This window comes from Pempheris klunzingeri, chromosome 7 (assembly GCF_042242105.1).
Source record: "Pempheris klunzingeri isolate RE-2024b chromosome 7, fPemKlu1.hap1, whole genome shotgun sequence".
Classification (NCBI taxonomy): Eukaryota; Metazoa; Chordata; class Actinopteri; order Acropomatiformes; family Pempheridae; genus Pempheris; species Pempheris klunzingeri.
In genome coordinates, this window is record NC_092018.1 from 16,405,302 (window position 1) to 16,423,981 (window position 18,680).

General features: G+C 43.0%; 1 protein-coding gene and 3 non-coding genes across 4 annotated transcripts; all 4 read left to right on the forward strand.

Moving 5' to 3' along the window:
- The first annotated feature begins 313 nt into the window (after positions 1 to 313).
- Positions 314 to 14,581, forward strand: skic3 (SKI3 subunit of superkiller complex). The gene is made up of 41 exons (XM_070833777.1): positions 314 to 340; positions 812 to 912; positions 1,017 to 1,160; positions 1,321 to 1,412; positions 1,555 to 1,630; positions 1,721 to 1,867; positions 2,037 to 2,135; positions 2,284 to 2,392; positions 2,538 to 2,678; positions 2,790 to 2,888; positions 3,096 to 3,220; positions 3,422 to 3,508; positions 3,715 to 3,818; positions 3,969 to 4,095; positions 4,270 to 4,449; positions 4,623 to 4,747; positions 4,857 to 5,107; positions 5,196 to 5,298; positions 5,423 to 5,605; positions 5,816 to 5,963; positions 6,048 to 6,126; positions 6,607 to 6,668; positions 6,757 to 6,813; positions 6,897 to 6,965; positions 7,442 to 7,516; positions 7,760 to 7,901; positions 8,014 to 8,107; positions 8,238 to 8,315; positions 8,421 to 8,545; positions 8,642 to 8,765; positions 9,144 to 9,368; positions 9,735 to 9,807; positions 9,938 to 9,991; positions 10,205 to 10,316; positions 10,551 to 10,679; positions 10,755 to 10,879; positions 11,083 to 11,247; positions 11,867 to 12,019; positions 13,005 to 13,135; positions 13,851 to 13,980; positions 14,205 to 14,581. The coding sequence occupies exons 2-41, from the start codon at positions 823 to 825 to the stop codon at positions 14,283 to 14,285; spliced, it is 4,713 nt and encodes a 1,570-aa protein (XP_070689878.1). The 5' UTR covers positions 314 to 340; positions 812 to 822; the 3' UTR covers positions 14,286 to 14,581.
- Positions 14,582 to 16,010: 1,429 nt separating this feature from the next.
- trnai-aau (transfer RNA isoleucine (anticodon AAU)) lies at positions 16,011 to 16,084 on the forward strand. Its single transcript has one exon. It is a non-coding gene; the product is annotated as a tRNA-Ile (tRNA).
- Positions 16,085 to 17,972: 1,888 nt separating this feature from the next.
- On the forward strand, positions 17,973 to 18,046 carry trnai-aau (transfer RNA isoleucine (anticodon AAU)). Its single transcript has one exon. It is a non-coding gene; the product is annotated as a tRNA-Ile (tRNA).
- Positions 18,047 to 18,547: 501 nt separating this feature from the next.
- On the forward strand, positions 18,548 to 18,620 carry trnaf-gaa (transfer RNA phenylalanine (anticodon GAA)). Its single transcript has one exon. It is a non-coding gene; the product is annotated as a tRNA-Phe (tRNA).
- Positions 18,621 to 18,680: the final 60 nt, after the last annotated feature.

Consider the following 18,680-nt stretch of genomic DNA (forward strand, 5'->3'; position numbering starts at 1 on the left):
CACGTGATTAGGCATTATGATTAAAAAAACATTTGTGAATTTTCATTGAAAGTAGTTATTGGACACATGCATGTGAAGCAGTGACTCCATAACAGTACCAGAAATTATTAGTACACAGGTCACATAGAATACACCTCCCTGTATTGGATTAGAGCATCCAATCTTTTGTATTAATACTTTTATAGAAAGCTTCCTTGTAATGTGATCTGTGTATCGTTGTTGTGATTTTTGCTTGTACACGCACACTGAAGTGGACCGACCTTATTTTGAAAATTCAGTGGCTGCTTCCTTTTCACTTCCGTGTCGCCCCCTGGAGCAGAGCTGGGTGTCAACGTAAACAGTGAGTCCAGCCAACTTTTGTTTACATTAACAAAACCTACCTGGGTGACACTTTAACCAACTGAATAAACAACCTGTTATATGTCAGTGAAGGTCTGAAGTCAGTTCTCATCCTGAAGTACATAGTTGACTTGTTCACAGCTAATGCTAAATTGTATGTAGCTAGCTAACACTGCTAACTACAGTTGATAGAAACGTTAACTAATATAACTGAAGAGGTTACCACCAAGTCAGCTGGTAACTTAAAATAAAATAAGGCCCATTACCGCTACTCAACAAGCATTGCAAACATTTGTGGTTTAGTATAGGTTAACATGGATACTGTTAGCGTTTACTAGTTAGCTCACAAATAATCCATACAGACGCCTTGAATGAAGCAAGTTCATCCATCTAAGTATATGGCTTCTTACTATAAGTTTGGACTCGTCATTGTTTGAATGTTTGTTTCTGTATGTCTCCTTGTTTCACTCAGATAATTACACGATGTCCAGTAAAGAAGTGAAAACGGCACTGAAAAGTGCCAGAGAGGCTATAAAAAACAAAGAGTTCAAAGAGGCTCTAAAATACTGCAAGGTACAGTATCTTAGGTTCAAACCCCCCTAAGAACTATGGGTACTGAATGAGAGAGAACAGAGATGTACACACAGTTGACTTTGCTCTCTTCAATGTGATTTCAGGCTGTTTTGAAACTAGAGAAGAACAATTATAATGCATGGGTGTTCATCGGCTTGGCAGCCAGTGAGCTCGAGCAACCTGATCAGGCACAGACAGCTTATAAAAAGGCCGTGGAGCTGGAGCCTGAGCAGCTACTGGCATGGCAGGTAAGATGGGGAAATTAATGTCCACCTGGATGCCACTGTTCAGGACACAGTCATTTGATATGTGTTCATTTGTACTGCAGGTGCTGCATATTGTTACACAATTGTCCTCCCCAAGCCCATTATGTATTGCATGTGTCATATAGATGCGTTTGTGTTTTAGGGCTTGGCCAATCTTTATGAGAAGACTGACCAGTGGGATTTCAAAGTTGAGCTACCAAACATCTATGAAAAGCTTGTTGAGCTGTATGCAAGGTAACATATGGAAAAGCATCTTTCTTAAAACTGCAAAGGAAGTTGTGATGATATTTTCTTGCGCCCACCACCTGATTTCTAGTTTATTTCTAGTTATTTGATTTGTGATGTTATTGATTCTCATTATGTTCTCCGTCAACAGCTCTGACAAAACTAAATGTTATGAGGTGATCAGAAAGCTGTCAGATATCTATCAGACTGACAAAGAATATTCAAAGGTATGTAATTTAATTGGACATGTGTGTAATGGACAAAAGACTGTTGTGTTCTTTTCACACATTAAAATGCATTTGCATATTTGCACACAGTTAGCAACAGTTTGGCTGCAGCTCATTCAGCTGAAGGAGGAAGAGGCTGTGGACAAGAAAGAGCTACTGCAGCTATGGCAACAGATGACCCAACTCCTTTCGGACTGCCTTAAAGTGGAAGAGCAGGACAGTGAAACTCAACAGCATGTAAGATAGCAGTGTATCTTTTCAATTTTTGTCGGCATGTTCGCCTGGCCTTGTAGAAGTCTGAAGCCCCAATTTCTCCCACAGACTGATTAAGTAAAGGTCATACTTTGCTTAAAATCTCTATGCCATCAGCCTTTTGGTAACTGTTTTGTTTGTTTGTGGTCATCAGTTAATCACAGCATTTGAGAAAGCCATGGTTCTCATAGATCCTGTGCCAGGAGAGGAACACCAGAAGGTCTCAGCTGACTATGTCAGATGTCTTTCAGGAGTAAGTGCACCTTGTTTTATGTCTGTGTCACCACCAGAGAAAATTCAAGGACAATTAGAATGTGTCCATGTCCATCAAAAATATTAAAAGTAGGCCGTCTCATGCTTTTTTAATTTTCTGCTCATCATGAATCTCTCCCTTATTGTAGCTGCCACAAGAAGAAGCCAAAATGAAAGAGGCATGTGAGTCCATGCTGTCCCTCTACCCCAAACAAAGTTATCCTCTTGAAGTCCTTTGTTCTCACTACCTCAAAACAGGTAAATACTGTTGTCTTGTTCATTAAATGTATAAAGACACATGAGTGATTTGCAGGTATTTAAGAGTTTTAGTCAATAAAATACAATAGTGTTACTTACAGGCATTCAGATTCACTCCTGATACATGTTGTGTTTTTATCTGAAGGGTTTCAGAATGAGGATGCAGTCAGCTGTTTCTCCCGGCTCCTGGATCTGGTCCCTGACAGTGGATTAGGTCACTTGGGTCTGGGCACAAAAGCGCTTGAAGAAGGAAGGTATAAAGATGCCATTAAGAGCCTTGCACAAGGTGAGTTTGTGCTTTAAGAAAGAATGTATTCAATTCTTAATGTAAATGACTATCTCTGTAATTGAGCACGTTCGTGCACGTTCCCATGGTGTGTCGCTTCTGTTTTATCAGGGTTGAAGAAAATGAGCTCCAGTACAGGATGGTGCAGTCTGGCTCAAACTCAGTTTAAAATGCACAGATACTCAGACAGTGCTGTATCCTGCTCCCAAGGTATGTTTAGCCAGATGACCTTGCAACAGCATGTAAGTCACTGATTCAGCTAGTCCAGAAAAATACGTCAGTCAGACTTCATCAACAGTTAATTAAAAAAAACAGAGGAATTTGTTAATGAAATATTGATGTTTACAACCATCTTCAAAAGGCAGTTGGCTCTAGTCCCTGAAGCAGATAATGAACTTCACTGTCTGGCTCTGTTAGGTGTGACCGTGTGTGTGTCTGGAGACAAGGAGCTGAGGGTCAAACTGCTTACGCTGAAACTAGAGGCTTTAGTCAGGAGTGGAGGAGAGAAGGCTGCGGACCAGGCTTTGGAGGCATTTTCACAGGTAGTATGATTAACTCATGTTCTGTTCATTCAGCATGTTGTATGTACTTTACATTAGCATTTCCTTGTTAGTTAGTTTGGTATTAAGTAATTCAGCATTTAAACATTTTATTTATCTACATTTAGTATGGAGACGTGTAGCACTTTGTAGTGTCAAAGTAAATATAATCTATTTTTGTTGTCTTATCTGTTTTTTTTTTAGATCCCAGATGCTGAAAAAGATCCAGTTCTGGTATCTCTGAAGGGACGTGCGTACCTTAATAAGGGAAAAGTTGATCAAGCACTTGAGGTTAAAAAAACCTTTTACTTACTGAATTCTGTCTGTGAGGATGTCTGATTTATTATATTTTTTCAGAATTGAACACTTGATAATAACAGTAATAATAATGACTAGAGATACATTTCTGTCCTGTTTTTACATATATGGAAAATAACAAAAGGATCCCTTGTATTAGACACAAGATGGATTTATGCACAGTAAACTTTTCTGTCTAGGTGTCGTCAGAGCTGCTGGCCTCAAACCTTAACCTGGCCCAGGCGTTTGTGCTGAGGGGATTTTCACAGCTGGCTCAGGGCCAGCAGCAGCTTGCAGAGGAGAGGTAAAAACTGCGTGTTTTGTTTTTGCATGTTTTTAATCTGTGGCTCTCCATTTTTGTAAATCAAGGTAAAATCAAATCATCCATTTGTGTGTTGAGACAAAGTGTAGTTCTCCTCAGTGAACTTTTCTCTCTCACTCTTATGTTGTTTAGCTTCCTGGAGGCGACCAGCCAGAGCCCACACTGTGCAGAGTATTATTTCTTGCTGGGACAACTCTACTGGGACATGGGAGAAGAGACCCGTAAAGACAGGAGCAAAGCCCATACATATTTGCTCAAGGTTAGTGCACATGATGTCGAAATTTTGGAACATTTGTTAGGTTGGTTGTATGGCACTATGTATTCATTTAAAAAAAAAAATCTAATTTATAAAATAGTGATCCTCCATTCTCATTTGTGAAATGTCTTAATCATTTTATTGCCTTGAGTCAAGTGCTTAATTTGTTTGTTTCAGGCTGCAAAGTTAGACCCACACCTTGGTTGTGTATTCCGATACCTTGGACACTATTACCGGGAGGTGGCTAATGATCATGGCCGGGCACGGGGCTGCTATAAGAAGGCCTTTGAGTTGGACGACAATGATGCCGAGTCTGGAGCTGCCTCAGTTGATCTCAGTATGGAGCAGGGCGATATGGTGAGTGGATTTGTTCGCAAACAGATACGAACTCTAAAAAGCCACAGCGCTCAAGTGTGGTGTTGGCATTTTGTCATGGTGTTTCCTCACAGGTGCCTCTCTCTTGTCTTGACCCTTTCTGTGCTCGTCTTTTCCCTATCCTCCCTTTCTGTCTTCTTCCCTCAATGCTGTAGGACACCGCCTTAGCACTGCTTCAGTCAGTGATTGAGAAAGCCACTCCAGGCTCAGCTAAATGGGCTTGGATGAGGCAAGGGTTGTATTACCTGAAGGTCGGAGAGCATCAACAAGCTACAGCTGAGTAAGAGTTTCAATTCAATGTATTACTTTAATTCTTTGGAATTTTTCTATATTATCAATGGTATTTTACGTTTATGAGCATTTTTGACCATTTAATATGTGTTTTATAGTCTGCAGGCAGCTCTGAGAGCAGATCCAGAGGACTGGGTGTGTTGGGAGTGTTTAGGTGAGGCCTACCTAAACCGCCGGAGCTTCACAGCTGCTCTGAAGGCCTTTGGTAAGGCCCATCAGCTTCAACCCTCCTCTATATACAGTGTCTACCAGGCTGCTGCAATCAAACAGACCCTGGGCAAGTTCAAGGAGGCGGTTGCAGAGTACCTACAGATCACAGCGCAGCAGGACTATGTTCCTGCTCTGAAAGGTAGGTGCTTGAATCAGTGTATCCAAGACCTCTGAGTCTGGTATCTGAACCTGAGCATTTGATCAGATTAGTATGATCTGTTGTTCAGGTCTTGGGGAATGCCAGCTGTCTCTGGCAAAAAGTTTGATGGAAGACTGCAGAGATGGGGGAGCCATTGACCTCATTCAGCAAGCCATAAAGAACCTGTTCAGGTAAACATTAGACATTTGTTTATTCTGTAAATTGAAATAATGTGACTCATTACATGTCAGTATCACTCAGACCGTTTTGTCTGTATTTCACTGATCTACCTTTTCATACTTCTGTGCTTATCAGAGCAGTGGAGCTGCGTCCAGACCTGTCTTGTTTGTGGAAGCTGCTGGGAGATGCTTGCTCCGCAGTCAGCACCGTGTCCCCAAACAGAGCCCAGGTTGTAGTGCCGGCCCTGCTGGTTGGCGTAGAGCCCAACACCCAGAGCCACACACTGAACCAGGCCCAGACACTGAAAGTCGGTGAGAGGTATGAGCACAAACAGGCACATATGTTTTCTGAGTTGTCCCTACCATTTCTACAATGTCAAATCATGCATTTATAACATCAGCACACTGACAAAAACGTTGAGATTGAATAGCCTTAATGGCATAATGGTGTTTTTGTTGCCTTTGGGTACCGTGCCTGCCCATCATCAAATCAAAACCCTGGACATTAAGAGCATGTTTTTGTCTGCAGGTGTTATGCCCGTGCCTTGAAGCTGATGTCTGAGGTCCCGAGTCTTTGGTATGACCTAGGACTCAACTATTACCGCCAGTCCAGCCTCCCCTGCCCTACAGAGGGAGACCAAAGCTCCCCATCTCTGCTCCTGGAAAAGGCTCAGCAGGTAATTCACAGAACCCTGCACAACAACAGTGTTGCATTGTCTGCTCCCAGAGGTGGTCTTTAAAGAGTTTCTATCTCCTCTCAGTGTCTAAAAAAGGCCATCATGATGGACAGTGGAAATCATAGCTATTGGACTGCCTTGGGAGTGGTATCCATGAGCAAAGGTAATGATATGCCTCACTCTTGTAAATAATAGCGGTCTAGCCCATCCGATAGACAGACCGATGACCCATCAGTATTTCATTGGTGAAAAAAGCTCTGTTTTAAGTGCACCTTTGACTGCATCTTCTAACTAGATTACTTTATTCTTTGTTGGATTGTTGCTGTAGAGTGTTTTCACCCTGAGTTCATAATAAAACATTTTATTTCAAAATGTTTCAGAGCAAAAGCCTTTTCATTTATTTTACTCCCAATGCTTTGCTCTTAAAAATTATCAACATAGACCTACTGTCATAATACAAAGAGCTGCAGTCATCTGTTTTATGTCGCTGCTTAAAAGGACTGACATCATTTGGTATTTTCCAAACGCTCAGCATACACAGTGAGAAAAGTGGCCTCAATAAAAGAACAAATCACACTACTCTTCTCTTTTATTGCATAGGAACAAGAACTAATGTAATGTCACTTTCTTTCTGTCACGTCAGGTCTTGAAAACTTCGCTCTGGCTCAACATTGCTTCATCAAGTCCGTACAAGTTGAACCTAATGTACGTACTGCACATTTGTTCAGGTGATAAATATTATTGTAAGGAAATATTGTGATGTTTTATATGACTTTTTCTTATTTCATTACAGAATGTTGTTGCTTGGACCAACCTCGGTACCCTGTATTTGAAGAAGGACAACATAGAGGTGTGTGTGTGATCAGCTGTCTTTTTGTTTTTGTCATAGATGGCTGACACATTCTTTGTTAAACTCTGGTCTTATTTTATTAGCTTGCACACGAGGCCTTCAAGATTGCCCAGTCCCTTGAGCCGCTTTATGTCAACTGCTGGATCGGACAGGTAAAAAACCACCATGAGGGCAAAGCCTTCTTTATCACATACACATAATGTATGTTCCCTGTACTCCAGATGCACACATGTGACACAACGTCAGGCAAAACAGTATAATTAATAAGAAAAGGGATTTTGGTAATATAACTAAGTTTACATGGAATGATCCAAGTGTTTCGAAATGGTAATTAATATGAAAGACATGTGAGCAGGGTGCAAGGCCACATTATGTTTCTGATTAAATGTAAAATGAGTACAGTAGTAGGAGAAGCCATTTATATTTAATGTATACACACACACACAGATATATGTATTTAGATATATGATTCTGTTAGTACGTATGTGAAATATGAGTACAATGTTTGATAGGATGAAAAGAACCAGTGTAGTATTCATAAGGTTTAGTGAATTTCTGTCTTTGACCGCTTTGTCGTTATCTGACTAAATGATTTGTCTAATGTTTTATCCCTTTGTCCTCCTGCCAGGCGCTGATTGCAGAGAGAGTGGGAAGCTACGACACCATGGATCTTTTCAGGCACACCACTGAACTGAGCACACATGTGCGTGACCTCTCAAATCCACTGCGTTTCTATTGTAATCCCCTCTAATTAGCTGGCTAATTACAGTTTAAACTTGGCTTCAACTTTCTCTGTCACTCTGCTAAATTTTCCTCTCTAAGCCTTTTACTACTACTAGCAAGTAATAAGAGGTGATGCTACAATGAAATGTAAAGTTGATTTTTGTTGTTAACTATGTGTATATAATACCTTTCACTGCTTTTTATCTACATCTTTCCGCGGCAGATGGAGGGAGTGAAAGGTTATGCCTACTGGGTGTGCTCCACACTGCTGGATAAGAGCAACAGAGACTCTGAACTGTACCGCTACAACATAGTCCAGATGAACGCCATCTCTGCTGCTCAGGTGGCACTCAGCAAATACACAGGTACAGCATCTGTTTGTGTGTTGATGTGCATGCAGGATCTACAGATCCCCTGGTTGTATTTGGGTCACGTGTTTGAGACAGATGTATGGAGTTTCTTTTGCATCTCCTTCAGAGCGTATCCAGTCTGACCCTGATGCCTTCATTATGCTTGGCTACTTGAATGAGCATCTGCAGCTTAAGAGACAGGCCTTACAGGCATACCAAAGGTATTTATCTGACTCTACAGGCTCACAGATGAGACAGCTCCCAAGAAAAGAATGAGAAACTAAAGATGTTTTAGTGTAGTACATCTTTGTTTACAATTCACTGCTCTCAATCCTAACTGTCTTTCCTCAGAGCTGTTGAACTGCTTCGGTCCATGTCCTCAACAGAAGAGCTGGCTTTTGCTCTGGGCAGCTATGGCCGTGCTTTGTGGTAACAACCCTGTCTCATTACCACATACTTCTATAACTATCTTTGACAACATTTACCACGTATCCGAAGCTCAACTCTTTATATGCCATATTGTGTCTTTTGCAGCACCTCAGGCCAGTGGGAGGAGGCGGTGCATGTTTATAATTCTACAGCACTGCAGGAGCTCAGTGACCTGACTGGGCTGGCCCTGGCCTACTGCAAGGCAGGACTCATCCCAGACAGCATCAACGGTGAGGACAGGGAGACGCACTGAAATAAGTATATGTATTGTATATGTGCTTGCAGGCCAGAGGGATTGTGAATAAACGTTTGTGTGTGTAATGCAGCCTATGAACGTGCCCTGGCTGTGGCTTCCAGTGAGAAGGAGAAGGCTTACATCTTGACAGCTCTGGCCCTGCTTCAGCACCGGCAGGGTAACCTGGACTCAGCCAAGACTCTGCTGTTTAAATGGTGAGCCCACAGTGTCATCTACACCGTACCAGTAGTTTTGCATGATTTATCCTTATTCATGAACTAAAAATGTGGTACATTAATTGATTGATATGTATTTTTTTTTCTGACAAGTCTTCATTTTCAGTTCATTCCAAAATGTAAAATGTTTAAAGCTGAAATATGATGCAGTCAAAGATAATCAAGTGCTTGTGACTAAACACTATTGCATTTGTAAGCTATGATGCCTGAATACCAAACCAAAAAAAATCATGTAAATGTGGTCGTTTCCTGCATTAAATAGTGATTATGTTTAACAGCCAGCTGTCAAGTTGAAGATTGCGGAGCTTCCCAAAACCATTGTTTTGTACTATAACAGTCTGCTTTTTGTCTCGACAGCTCGATGTTAAAGGAGCCAATCTCAGAGTCTCTGCTGTGTTTGTGTGCCCTGGGATTGGTACACAGGGATGCTACACTAGCTTCTGCTGCCCTGGCTGAGCTACTGAAGCAAGGCTCTGCTTCTGGGAATGTTACAGAGCAGCGATGCCTGCTCACCTGCGGTTTGCTGGCCCTGCAGGGCAACTACAGCGCGGTGCAAAGAGAGGCTTCCAGAGCTGTACACAGGTGCTTGTTTGAATTCTATAGAAAATCCTGAAATCCTACTGATGAAGGCCAGATTAATTGGTTCTTTTGCACTTTGTTGTATGTTGCATTTTGTGGGAGGTTGCACTAAAAAATGGGAGACAGTATAAAAGATATTGCAAGTGTGGTTGATAGCACCTATCACAGAATTTACTATTATTAGTTTTGGATCAGTTTCTGTGCATCTATAAAGCATACGCAGATTTGTGCAGGTTGTTGTTAAATAACTGACCTACAGTATATTTAACTGAAATCTCAATTACAAATTCATGGGAAAAGCCTATATATATGATAAGATACATATTCTACAGAGTCTTTATCTGTCCTATTCTTCTGTCTTATTTACAGCAATCCTGGAAACCCATCTCTGTGGGCCCTGCTGTCCAGACTGGTACCACAATACTACCCCAGGAAGGCAAATGTAAGGCTGCATACACATACACACACGTTACACACATGTCCAAAGCACAAAACCAGGATATCTATTATACTCACACACATTTAACAGTTGTTGTGAAAGTGTTCATGGTGCTGTCTGTTGTGTATTCCAGGGCGGAGCGATGGCTGGTCATGTCGCCTGCTTGTCCAGTATGACTCAAGGAAAGGTGAAAGAGCGACTGTGTATTGTGTCGAAATGGCTTTGTCTTCTTTGATTGTCTTTGTCACTGCCATGACAGATTCAACTCAGTACTAGATTATGTTGTTTTGCCTGAACTTTGGCAACGTTAGCATCCAAATACTCACAACACTGTATGCTACAGTACAGTCAATACTGATATGGTGATTAAACTGAGCTGATGTAACTTGTGTGCCTGCAGAGGGCGTTGTTGTACAGTGGAGTCAACCAGCTGGCAAGCGGGAGACACTCTGGAGTGGACGGTCACAGGAATGCGCTGAAGACTATGCAGAGAGCTGTGCTGCTCTGTCCTGGTATAAATACACAGACAAAGGCATCAAACTACGTCATATACACCCACACACTTCTCTTACTTGGGTTAATTCTTATGAAATATTGTGTATGGTACACCACTGTGAGAACTGATCTTCCACATAGTTGTGTCTTTCTCTATTCAATGAATGCAAATCTACCTTACACCTACCATTAAAGGAGTAACTGTGAAATGTCCCTGTGATCTGAGTTTCCACTTCTCTCTCTGCTTTCAGATGATCCAGGAACTTGGGCGGGGTTAATGGCCGCCTGTCACACAGAAAACACCTCCTGTTATCTTTCAGGGTCAGCTCCTTGCAGACAAGGACTGGAGCAAATCCTCATGTCGGTGGTTTCTGAGAAAGGTGTGTGCATCGGTGCGCATGTGTTTTATTGTATTCTGTGTGTGAATGTATAAGCATTACCTCTCTGTCTCCCAGTGCATGGTGTGGACGAGATAGAGCGCCCTCTGGCCCAGACTCTGGAGGGCTGGGTACTACAACAGGCAGTGAGTGGTCTCATGCTGGGAGGACAGCTGGACCAGGCAGAAGCCCTCTGCTCACAGGTGGGATATGAATGAACACACACACACACTTTGACACAAAAGCTCAACATTACTCTCTGATTTACTTCATAGTAGGAGGGGTTAGACTTGATCAGACATAAATTACCACAGTTGATGTAACACAAGTTGCATTCAGATTGATCTCATGTGTGGCCTCTTCTTGCCATTGCTGTGTTCCTCATGCGCTGCCTGCTTTTTCCCAGGTGCTGAATGTTTCTCCAGATCACCCAGCGGTGATGCTGTTACTGAGACAGGTGCAGTGCCAGCGCCTCCTTGTGTCCAACGCTGGCACTGTCCTCCCAGACTCAGTGCTAGAGCAACTAAACAACACCGTGATGGTGAACCCCACCAACCTTGGAGCATGGCATGTAAGTGGACTCCACACCACACCAATGCTCTTTATTGCAGTGACTTAAAGACAAGCTATTACTCTTAAATGTGAAGCACCAGTTGCTTCACTGGCATAACATTTTCAACAGTTCTATACAGCATTGTTCGTGCTGGCATGCATATGTAGCAAAAACAGTCAACCCAAAAAAACTCTATTACATAGCAAGGCTTGAGAATATTGATGAGGTCCATGATTGTGCCATGCTTGAGACCTCAGGTCGCTGCACTTAACATCAAATGGCAGCTAGCAGCAGGGGAGAAGCAGCAAAGAAGCCAGGCTCTCTCTTTTGAACCGTGAACATATTGGCAGACTGTAACCATGGTTAATGTCACAATATGAGGGTGGAGTTACTATAAGCAAGAGGCAGTAGAATATTTTTCAATGACTATTAGATGTAAACTCATTGGTTTCAATGAGTGAATTATTTATCTGTCTTTTTCTTCTTGGTCCCTTTAATCTTCTTTCTAATCTTGATCTCACATTTCCTGTAAAAATCTTTTCTATGCCCTTCTCCCTTCCCCTTTCATATGCCCTCTCCTACCTGTCTCTCTGTAAATCTCCCATTCTCACCTCTACTCCCACTCTTCTCCTCTCAGTGGCTGGCTGAGGTGTATCGTAGCCAGGGCCTGCTGGTCCAGGCAGTCATGGCCTACAGACAGAGTCTACAGCTAGCCTCACAGCTTGGCCTGCACAGCAGCCAAGTAGCCAGTCTGCTCCGACTCGCCTCGCTAGCCCTAGGACCCTGTATGGTGAGTTAGGATGTAAATCCAGATCCAAAATAATACTAAATCTAGGGTGATAAAATATAGCTGTTACAGCACTGCTATTTTATATCAATAGTGTGACCACGAATAAGAAGATTTTAGACATTACAAATGTACTGGTATTCCAAAACAGAGGTTAATCTTAGCACTGTTTACGGATGGTGGCACTGTTTTTCTTTTGATTCACTGGAGCACTGTCGGAGTAGTGTTTCAGCAATAAGGACATGTGATGTTTTACAATAATGACAAGCAGAGGAGGCACACGCAAGGCCACAGGCAACTCCTGCCGACATCCCTGTCGCATGAGCAGAAACAAGGTAGAAGAGATGAAAGATGGGTGAATGTCCAGCATAATTATAGAATCAGCAGTCAAGGCCAAGTGGAAATACAAACAAGACAAGATGCTGCCTTTGTGATTTAGCTGGAGGGGATGTGGTTTTTAGTTCACTGCTCACAGGACAGCAAATCCCATAGTTGTCTACAATAATTAAATACAGTTCTTTTTTTTATTTGACATTTTGCTAATTCTGTTAGCGGCTGTATCTCAGAGGTAGAGTGGTTCGATCCCTGGCTATGAGTCAGCATGTCGAAGTGTCCTTGGGCAAGACACTGAAGCCCAACTTGCTCCTGAAGCATGGCTTCAGTGTGTGAATGATGAATAGTCTCCTCCAACTTAGAGCCATCCTGAATAAATAATGTGTGAATGAGGAAGTAATGTAAAAGCGCTTTGAGTGGTCAAAAAATGACTAGAAAGGCGCTATATTAATACAGACCATTTACCATTTTTACCATTTAATGCCATCTAATTTAAACATCACAGCCACTGCTCCTCTCAAAGCAGTTACTGACACAAAGCAGGCAGGTGTTGCACACATTGTTAGGAAACTTAATAAATGAAAATAACACTTAATTCTGAGGAGGCTTCTTGTAGCTAGTTTTATTCTTAGCCCTGTGTGATCTGACCTCACAGGCGGGTCTCCCAGGAAAGGACTGGACGGACCTGATACAAGAAGCCACCACTGAAGTCTTAAAGCTGGGTTCATCCCCTATGGCCTTCCTTTTCCAAGCCCTGCTCCAGTACATGACCAAGATGGCTGCCAGGTCAGTGCCTCTCTCCACCGCAGCAGGTAGTACAAAAGAACATTGATGTTGCAGGTTTGTGGATTGGTCTATAGAGATATACGAATGATTTTATCCCATTGACATTAAGTGTAATATATTATTTAAAGTGATAAGCTGACTCATAAGATCCGTGAAACTTTAGATTTATATCTCCATCTGTGTTTTCAAAATGTTTTGGAGCTGCAAAGCAATTTACAAAGCAAAGTTTCCCTGTCCTGACATAATAGCCTTCTGTCACTACCCCAAAAGGCTTGCCAAGAGGCTTAATTAGACACAGCTCTCTTCCAACGAAACTCTCTTCAAATGAAGAGAGCTGTGTTGAGAAGGAGTGAGCCAATCATGAACTGGCCAAATTCCTTGAGAGATGCTCCAGGAAGTCCTCTGTGCCAGGCATAATCACAATATCAAAGGCCCAAAGGCTGGAGTTTCATTTTATCATATATATTGGACTACAGAGAGACTGGTTATAGATTCAGACGGGCTTTCAACCCAGATAAACAGAAGTGGGACATCTGTGCCAGCTAATTTCAGCTAGACAGCAAACATGACCAGCAGCCATCCAACTCCATGTTTTCAAGAGCAAATGAACATAGGTGTCACTTAAACCACCACAAGCAGCACAATTAGGAGTACACAGAACACAAATTCCACTCCTAAATGTGCCTTTGCCTATTTCTTTGTGGCTCTTCTGCAGGGAAACAAGGCGTCTGTTGGAGAGGCTGGTATACGTCCCCTCCCAAGACTTTCCTGTGACCGTGGTGCAGGTGGCCAGTTGGTACCTCCTCAGACACCTGCATGCAAAAAACGACCAGGAACTAATGAATGTGAGCACACAGCTGCATCATACCTGCGCTGTCACCACATCGAATCATTTTTGTGATGACATTCACTTGAAATGCCTATTTCCATCCGTGACTTCTGTGGAAGTGGCGATGCCACATAGATAATGAAACTGGAACACCTCGAACTTCTGTTTTCACATTTCCATTGGTTGTTTGCTTTCAACCGCAAATTTGATAGTGAACACATGTTCTCATCTTTTCTGCAGGTACTTTTGCAGCATGCCAAAATGAATAGAGATCAAAGACTGCTGGAGTTTCATTCACTGCTTGCCTCTTCGTCCTCCTGAAGTCTGAAAGTGCATCACTATGAAATAATGCGGCCCAGAAGGCTGAAGTCATCACCAATCCATTTTTTCTGTATCTCTTTGCCAAATATGAAATCATATCAAACTGGACATTATAGCATAAATGTGACATTTACTGGCCTTATGTGATTCTCTGGTTTCAAATTATACAGTGTTCAGGAAATCCAGTCAATTCACTAGATCAAAATCATGAGCGCTATGACTATATTTCACAATGTACTCCACATAAAGTAAATGAACTCATAAAGTAAATGAACTCCATATAAAGTAACCAATGTCTACATTCAGGCTTAAATAAAGGCACTTTGCTCAGTATATAAAGATCGTCTCATCTTGAATACCCATAATCCTAATGCATGCTCATCTTTATGATGTGAATGGAATACAAATTAGAACATTATTAACTACAGTGCCTCATTTTCATCAGCAGTACTGCAAGTGAGACATAAAGGTTTTACAGATAATATACCAAGATCCTCAAGACATGTTGTGCAGTAACTTATGCGGCGTGTTGCGCTATATAAGGCCTATGAACCTGGATCCTCCTCCTCTGTTTCACAGCAGCACCATTTGTCAGACATGAACTGGACAGATGTGCTTAGTCGGGAGAGTACAGATGTTTTGCCCACAGCCCCAGCATTGTTGTTTGTCGTGTGGAGAACCCTGCTGGGTCTTTCTCTCGCACAGTAAACACACATCCACAGCAGCACCGCCACTCCTGTGCCATGCTGCAACCACCAGATTTCTTAGACTATTAGCCATAAACTGCTGAAGCTCTGTCAGTACGGTGTCTGGTGCCTTTGCCATGCTCTTGACCGTCACTCTTTTGGGGTCAAACACACAATCTTCCTCTAGGCTGCTGGGCGCGGCTTTCATGCCACAACTGGGGGCTACATAAGTGTCGTAGCTCTGCGTTCTGCACTGCATACGATGGCTGTCCTCATGCTTCATAGAGCAAATGCACACACTTAACTGAAGGACCTCATGGTCTGAAGTTTTTGTTTGTTTTTTTTAGCACGGCTGACATATACACCCTTTCCCAGCATGCCTCCTGATGACTGCTGAAAGCCATTGGCAACGATGAGCCGTGCACAGGCAACGCTGGTGCCATGGTGCGTGATGTAGACTCCTCTGTCTTTGGGCTTCATCATCATACATCACCTCCCAGCCAAAGAACTGCAGTGACATCCTGCTTTAACAAGGGAGGCGGTTCAGGCCAAAAGTGTTACACCAAAGCCGCCATGTTGTGTGTCCCAATTTGTACTGTTACCAAAAGCTGCCAACATCATACTTAGATACAGGGTCAAAACCTTTGATGGTCGTGACAGCAGAAACTGGGCTGCACAGGTGTGTCCACATAATACTAACAACAACATCACCTGTCACCACACGTTTTCATGTTGTTGAACTGTTTTCATCAGACGTATATGATAGAAAATAAAAATATGATAAGCCTTAATAAAAACTGGCAGCAGTAACCTGAGGTTCCCAACAGGGTCACATAATGTGGTGTTCGCTGACAACCACAGAGTATCTGTCCTCCTTAGCTAGTACGAGCTAACCCTTCAACTTCCCTCGGCTAACTATGCGTAAATAAGCGCCAGTTTTGTAAGTAAAAAAAAAATCTTCAGCTAATTCTTGTTTTTCCGCTGGACAGCACCAATGTAGCGCATAGTCTTCCGGGTCTGATGACGTATATGTCGTCACGGCCGGTTAGCTCAGTTGGTTAGAGCGTGGTGCTAATAACGCCAAGGTCGCGGGTTCGATCCCCGTACGGGCCACTGACGTCTCTTTTACAATGGTCTCAAATGTTTACACTTCACTGTCATTGACAAGTTGTTTTCTGCTAACATGATTGTACTTCCTGTTGTTTCAGTTTGGTTCATAGTTGTAGTTTGACACAAGGCTGGTCAGTTTCTCCTTTTCTCATTTTTCTCTGTAGAGAGTAGTTCACGTTAATCAGCCACAGTAACAGCTAGGGTTACAGTAGTTCACCTACTATGTCTCATGTCTCATGATTGCTAGTATTAACAGTGACGTCACTGCCCTCTTTGGAGACTCTGTGGCCTGTAATTGTGGCTTCCACACCATTAAGGTAATGTATTTAAAAATGCTGTTGTTGTCCTGCCCCCAATCTGTGGCCTCATACTTGGCCCCTGCTGCAACAGCTGCAGCCACCTCTGAGTTTGTCAATGGTGAATGCTTTCTTTGTAATGAATGTGTTGTATGAATCATAATGCATGTGTTGCATTGTAAGATAACTTTGTTTCGTTTGTTCACTAAATCGCGCTTTGGTGGGTCACAGTCTACCTCACTGGAGCCCAATTTAGGAAGACCTCTAGCCCTCCTCTTCCTCCTCCATCCCCAGTGAGGACCCCATACCCTCCTGTAAACACCAGCCTGGCAGTGGCCTCTGTGGGTGCAGCATCCATTCATTGGTCTGGCTTTCTTGTAAGTGATTTTTAGAGTAACCATTATTTATGCAATGAAATTATTCTTATTTTTTGTTGTCTTCCAAACAGGATGCTGCTGGGGCTGCAGCTTCATTCTGGTTGCCGGATGAGATGAGCAACCATCCCTATGCAGGGCCAAAGGTGGATTGCCAACACCCTCTTTCACTCTGGCAAACTGCGACCAGATTTGAAGCTGCGGTACGAGCCCCCTGTCCCAGCCTTTATTTACCATCAGACACAGGCGCCCAAAAGCTTCTTCACCCATCGGCTGATGGTGTGGATGCCCTACCACCTGTGGAAGGTCAGGGTGTCCTGCCCAGTTTGGGAAGCAGCTGACGGGGTAGGGTGCCCACAAGAGGGCTCAGGAGATCCTGGACATTGACAGGTATTACCTGATGGTGACAGAAACACTCAGGTGCTCTGTTTGTTCCCTGAACTATCTGTCAACCAGTCTGGGAGCAGCTGGATGTGCCACACCAGAAGATGATCCGGCTGATCCTGACCCAGAAGTGAGTCTGGTTCAAATGTCTGGTCTGATACATTTTTTATACACTGTCCCTGTTTTAAATAAAACAATAAATGAAATTAAATGTGCATTTCAGATTGCGACATCCGTGTCATTCAGCTTCTTCGGGACCGGACTCTCGGCAACAGTTCAGCGCGACTGGTGAATCTGGTCATCTTGGGGAGTGTGCTGACTTTATGGATCGGCCCAGCCTTTTCCCAGTGGTTTGCCAGGAGCCCCCGGAGCCCATTGACATCCCCACCAGTCGCTGGCTGCTGTCTGTGTATGGCAGGGACATCCCCTGCTGCATCACCTCCACATTTGGCTCCATCTTAAAGATGAACTCAACCAAAAAGGTAATAAATAATCTTATTGTCTAACTGATTCCTATTTACATAATAAAGTACACATTAACACTCTTGACAGCGATAACGGAGCGATTACAAATGCAGTGGTTATTAATGTGTGCTGTGAAATAAATCTACATGCACTTGGCACGGCGAAGGCACAGGTCTCTGGGTGGCCTCCATTGGCACCTCAGCCTAAACACTGTTGATCTGTTTTATCACACAGCTTAATGACTCCTGTTGATCATGTTGGTGAAAAGTTCAAACATCTCAGCTTCACCTTCAGTGAACAGCTCTTCACGTCTCAGGAAACTTTATTGTCTGTTCTGTCACTTGTGCTGACGTCACTTGGCACACGTCACATGGCCGGTTAGCTCAGTTGGTTAGAGCGTGGTGCTAATAACGCCAAGGTCGCGGGTTCGATCCCCGTACGGGCCACGATCAATTTTTGTAAATTCCTTCAGAGACACTGTGGACCTCGAATGTAAAACTACACAATAAGGAAAAGGTATCACATTTTGTATTACCAAGTATAGTAAGTAAGTATTATTTCTGCACTAAGCTACATAAATTCATGTGATGTCAATATTCCTGTATCAGCCTACAAAATGTCATAATCATGAGCAGTCTAAAGTCTCCTTCATACATCGTTCCAGGTAAATTGCTGGGAAAGAGACATTAGAGCAATCAAAGTGTCTTTTAAGCGACAACGTGACGAATTCACATTGTTGAAACATGTCGAGGCTTGTCAGTATCGATTAAAGCCACATTATGTAGGAGCTGCCAGTGTGGTTCAAAGGAGAGCTGAGCAGGTGTCGCACTGATGGGTTCGGCTGAGCGAAAATCCCAATTCGCCTACGCTACCGTGCGTAAGTTCTCTGTGAGAGCCCCAGTAATTATATGGTTGCGGAGTTAGACTATATAATGAAGAACATCGTAGCCGAAATAGCTCAGTTGGGAGAGCGTTAGACTGAAGATCTAAAGGTCCCTGGTTCGATCCCGGGTTTCGGCAGATAAATGGTCTGTTTTCTCCTCCTTTAGTGCAGGCTGCTTCAATCCCCTCATTAGAAAA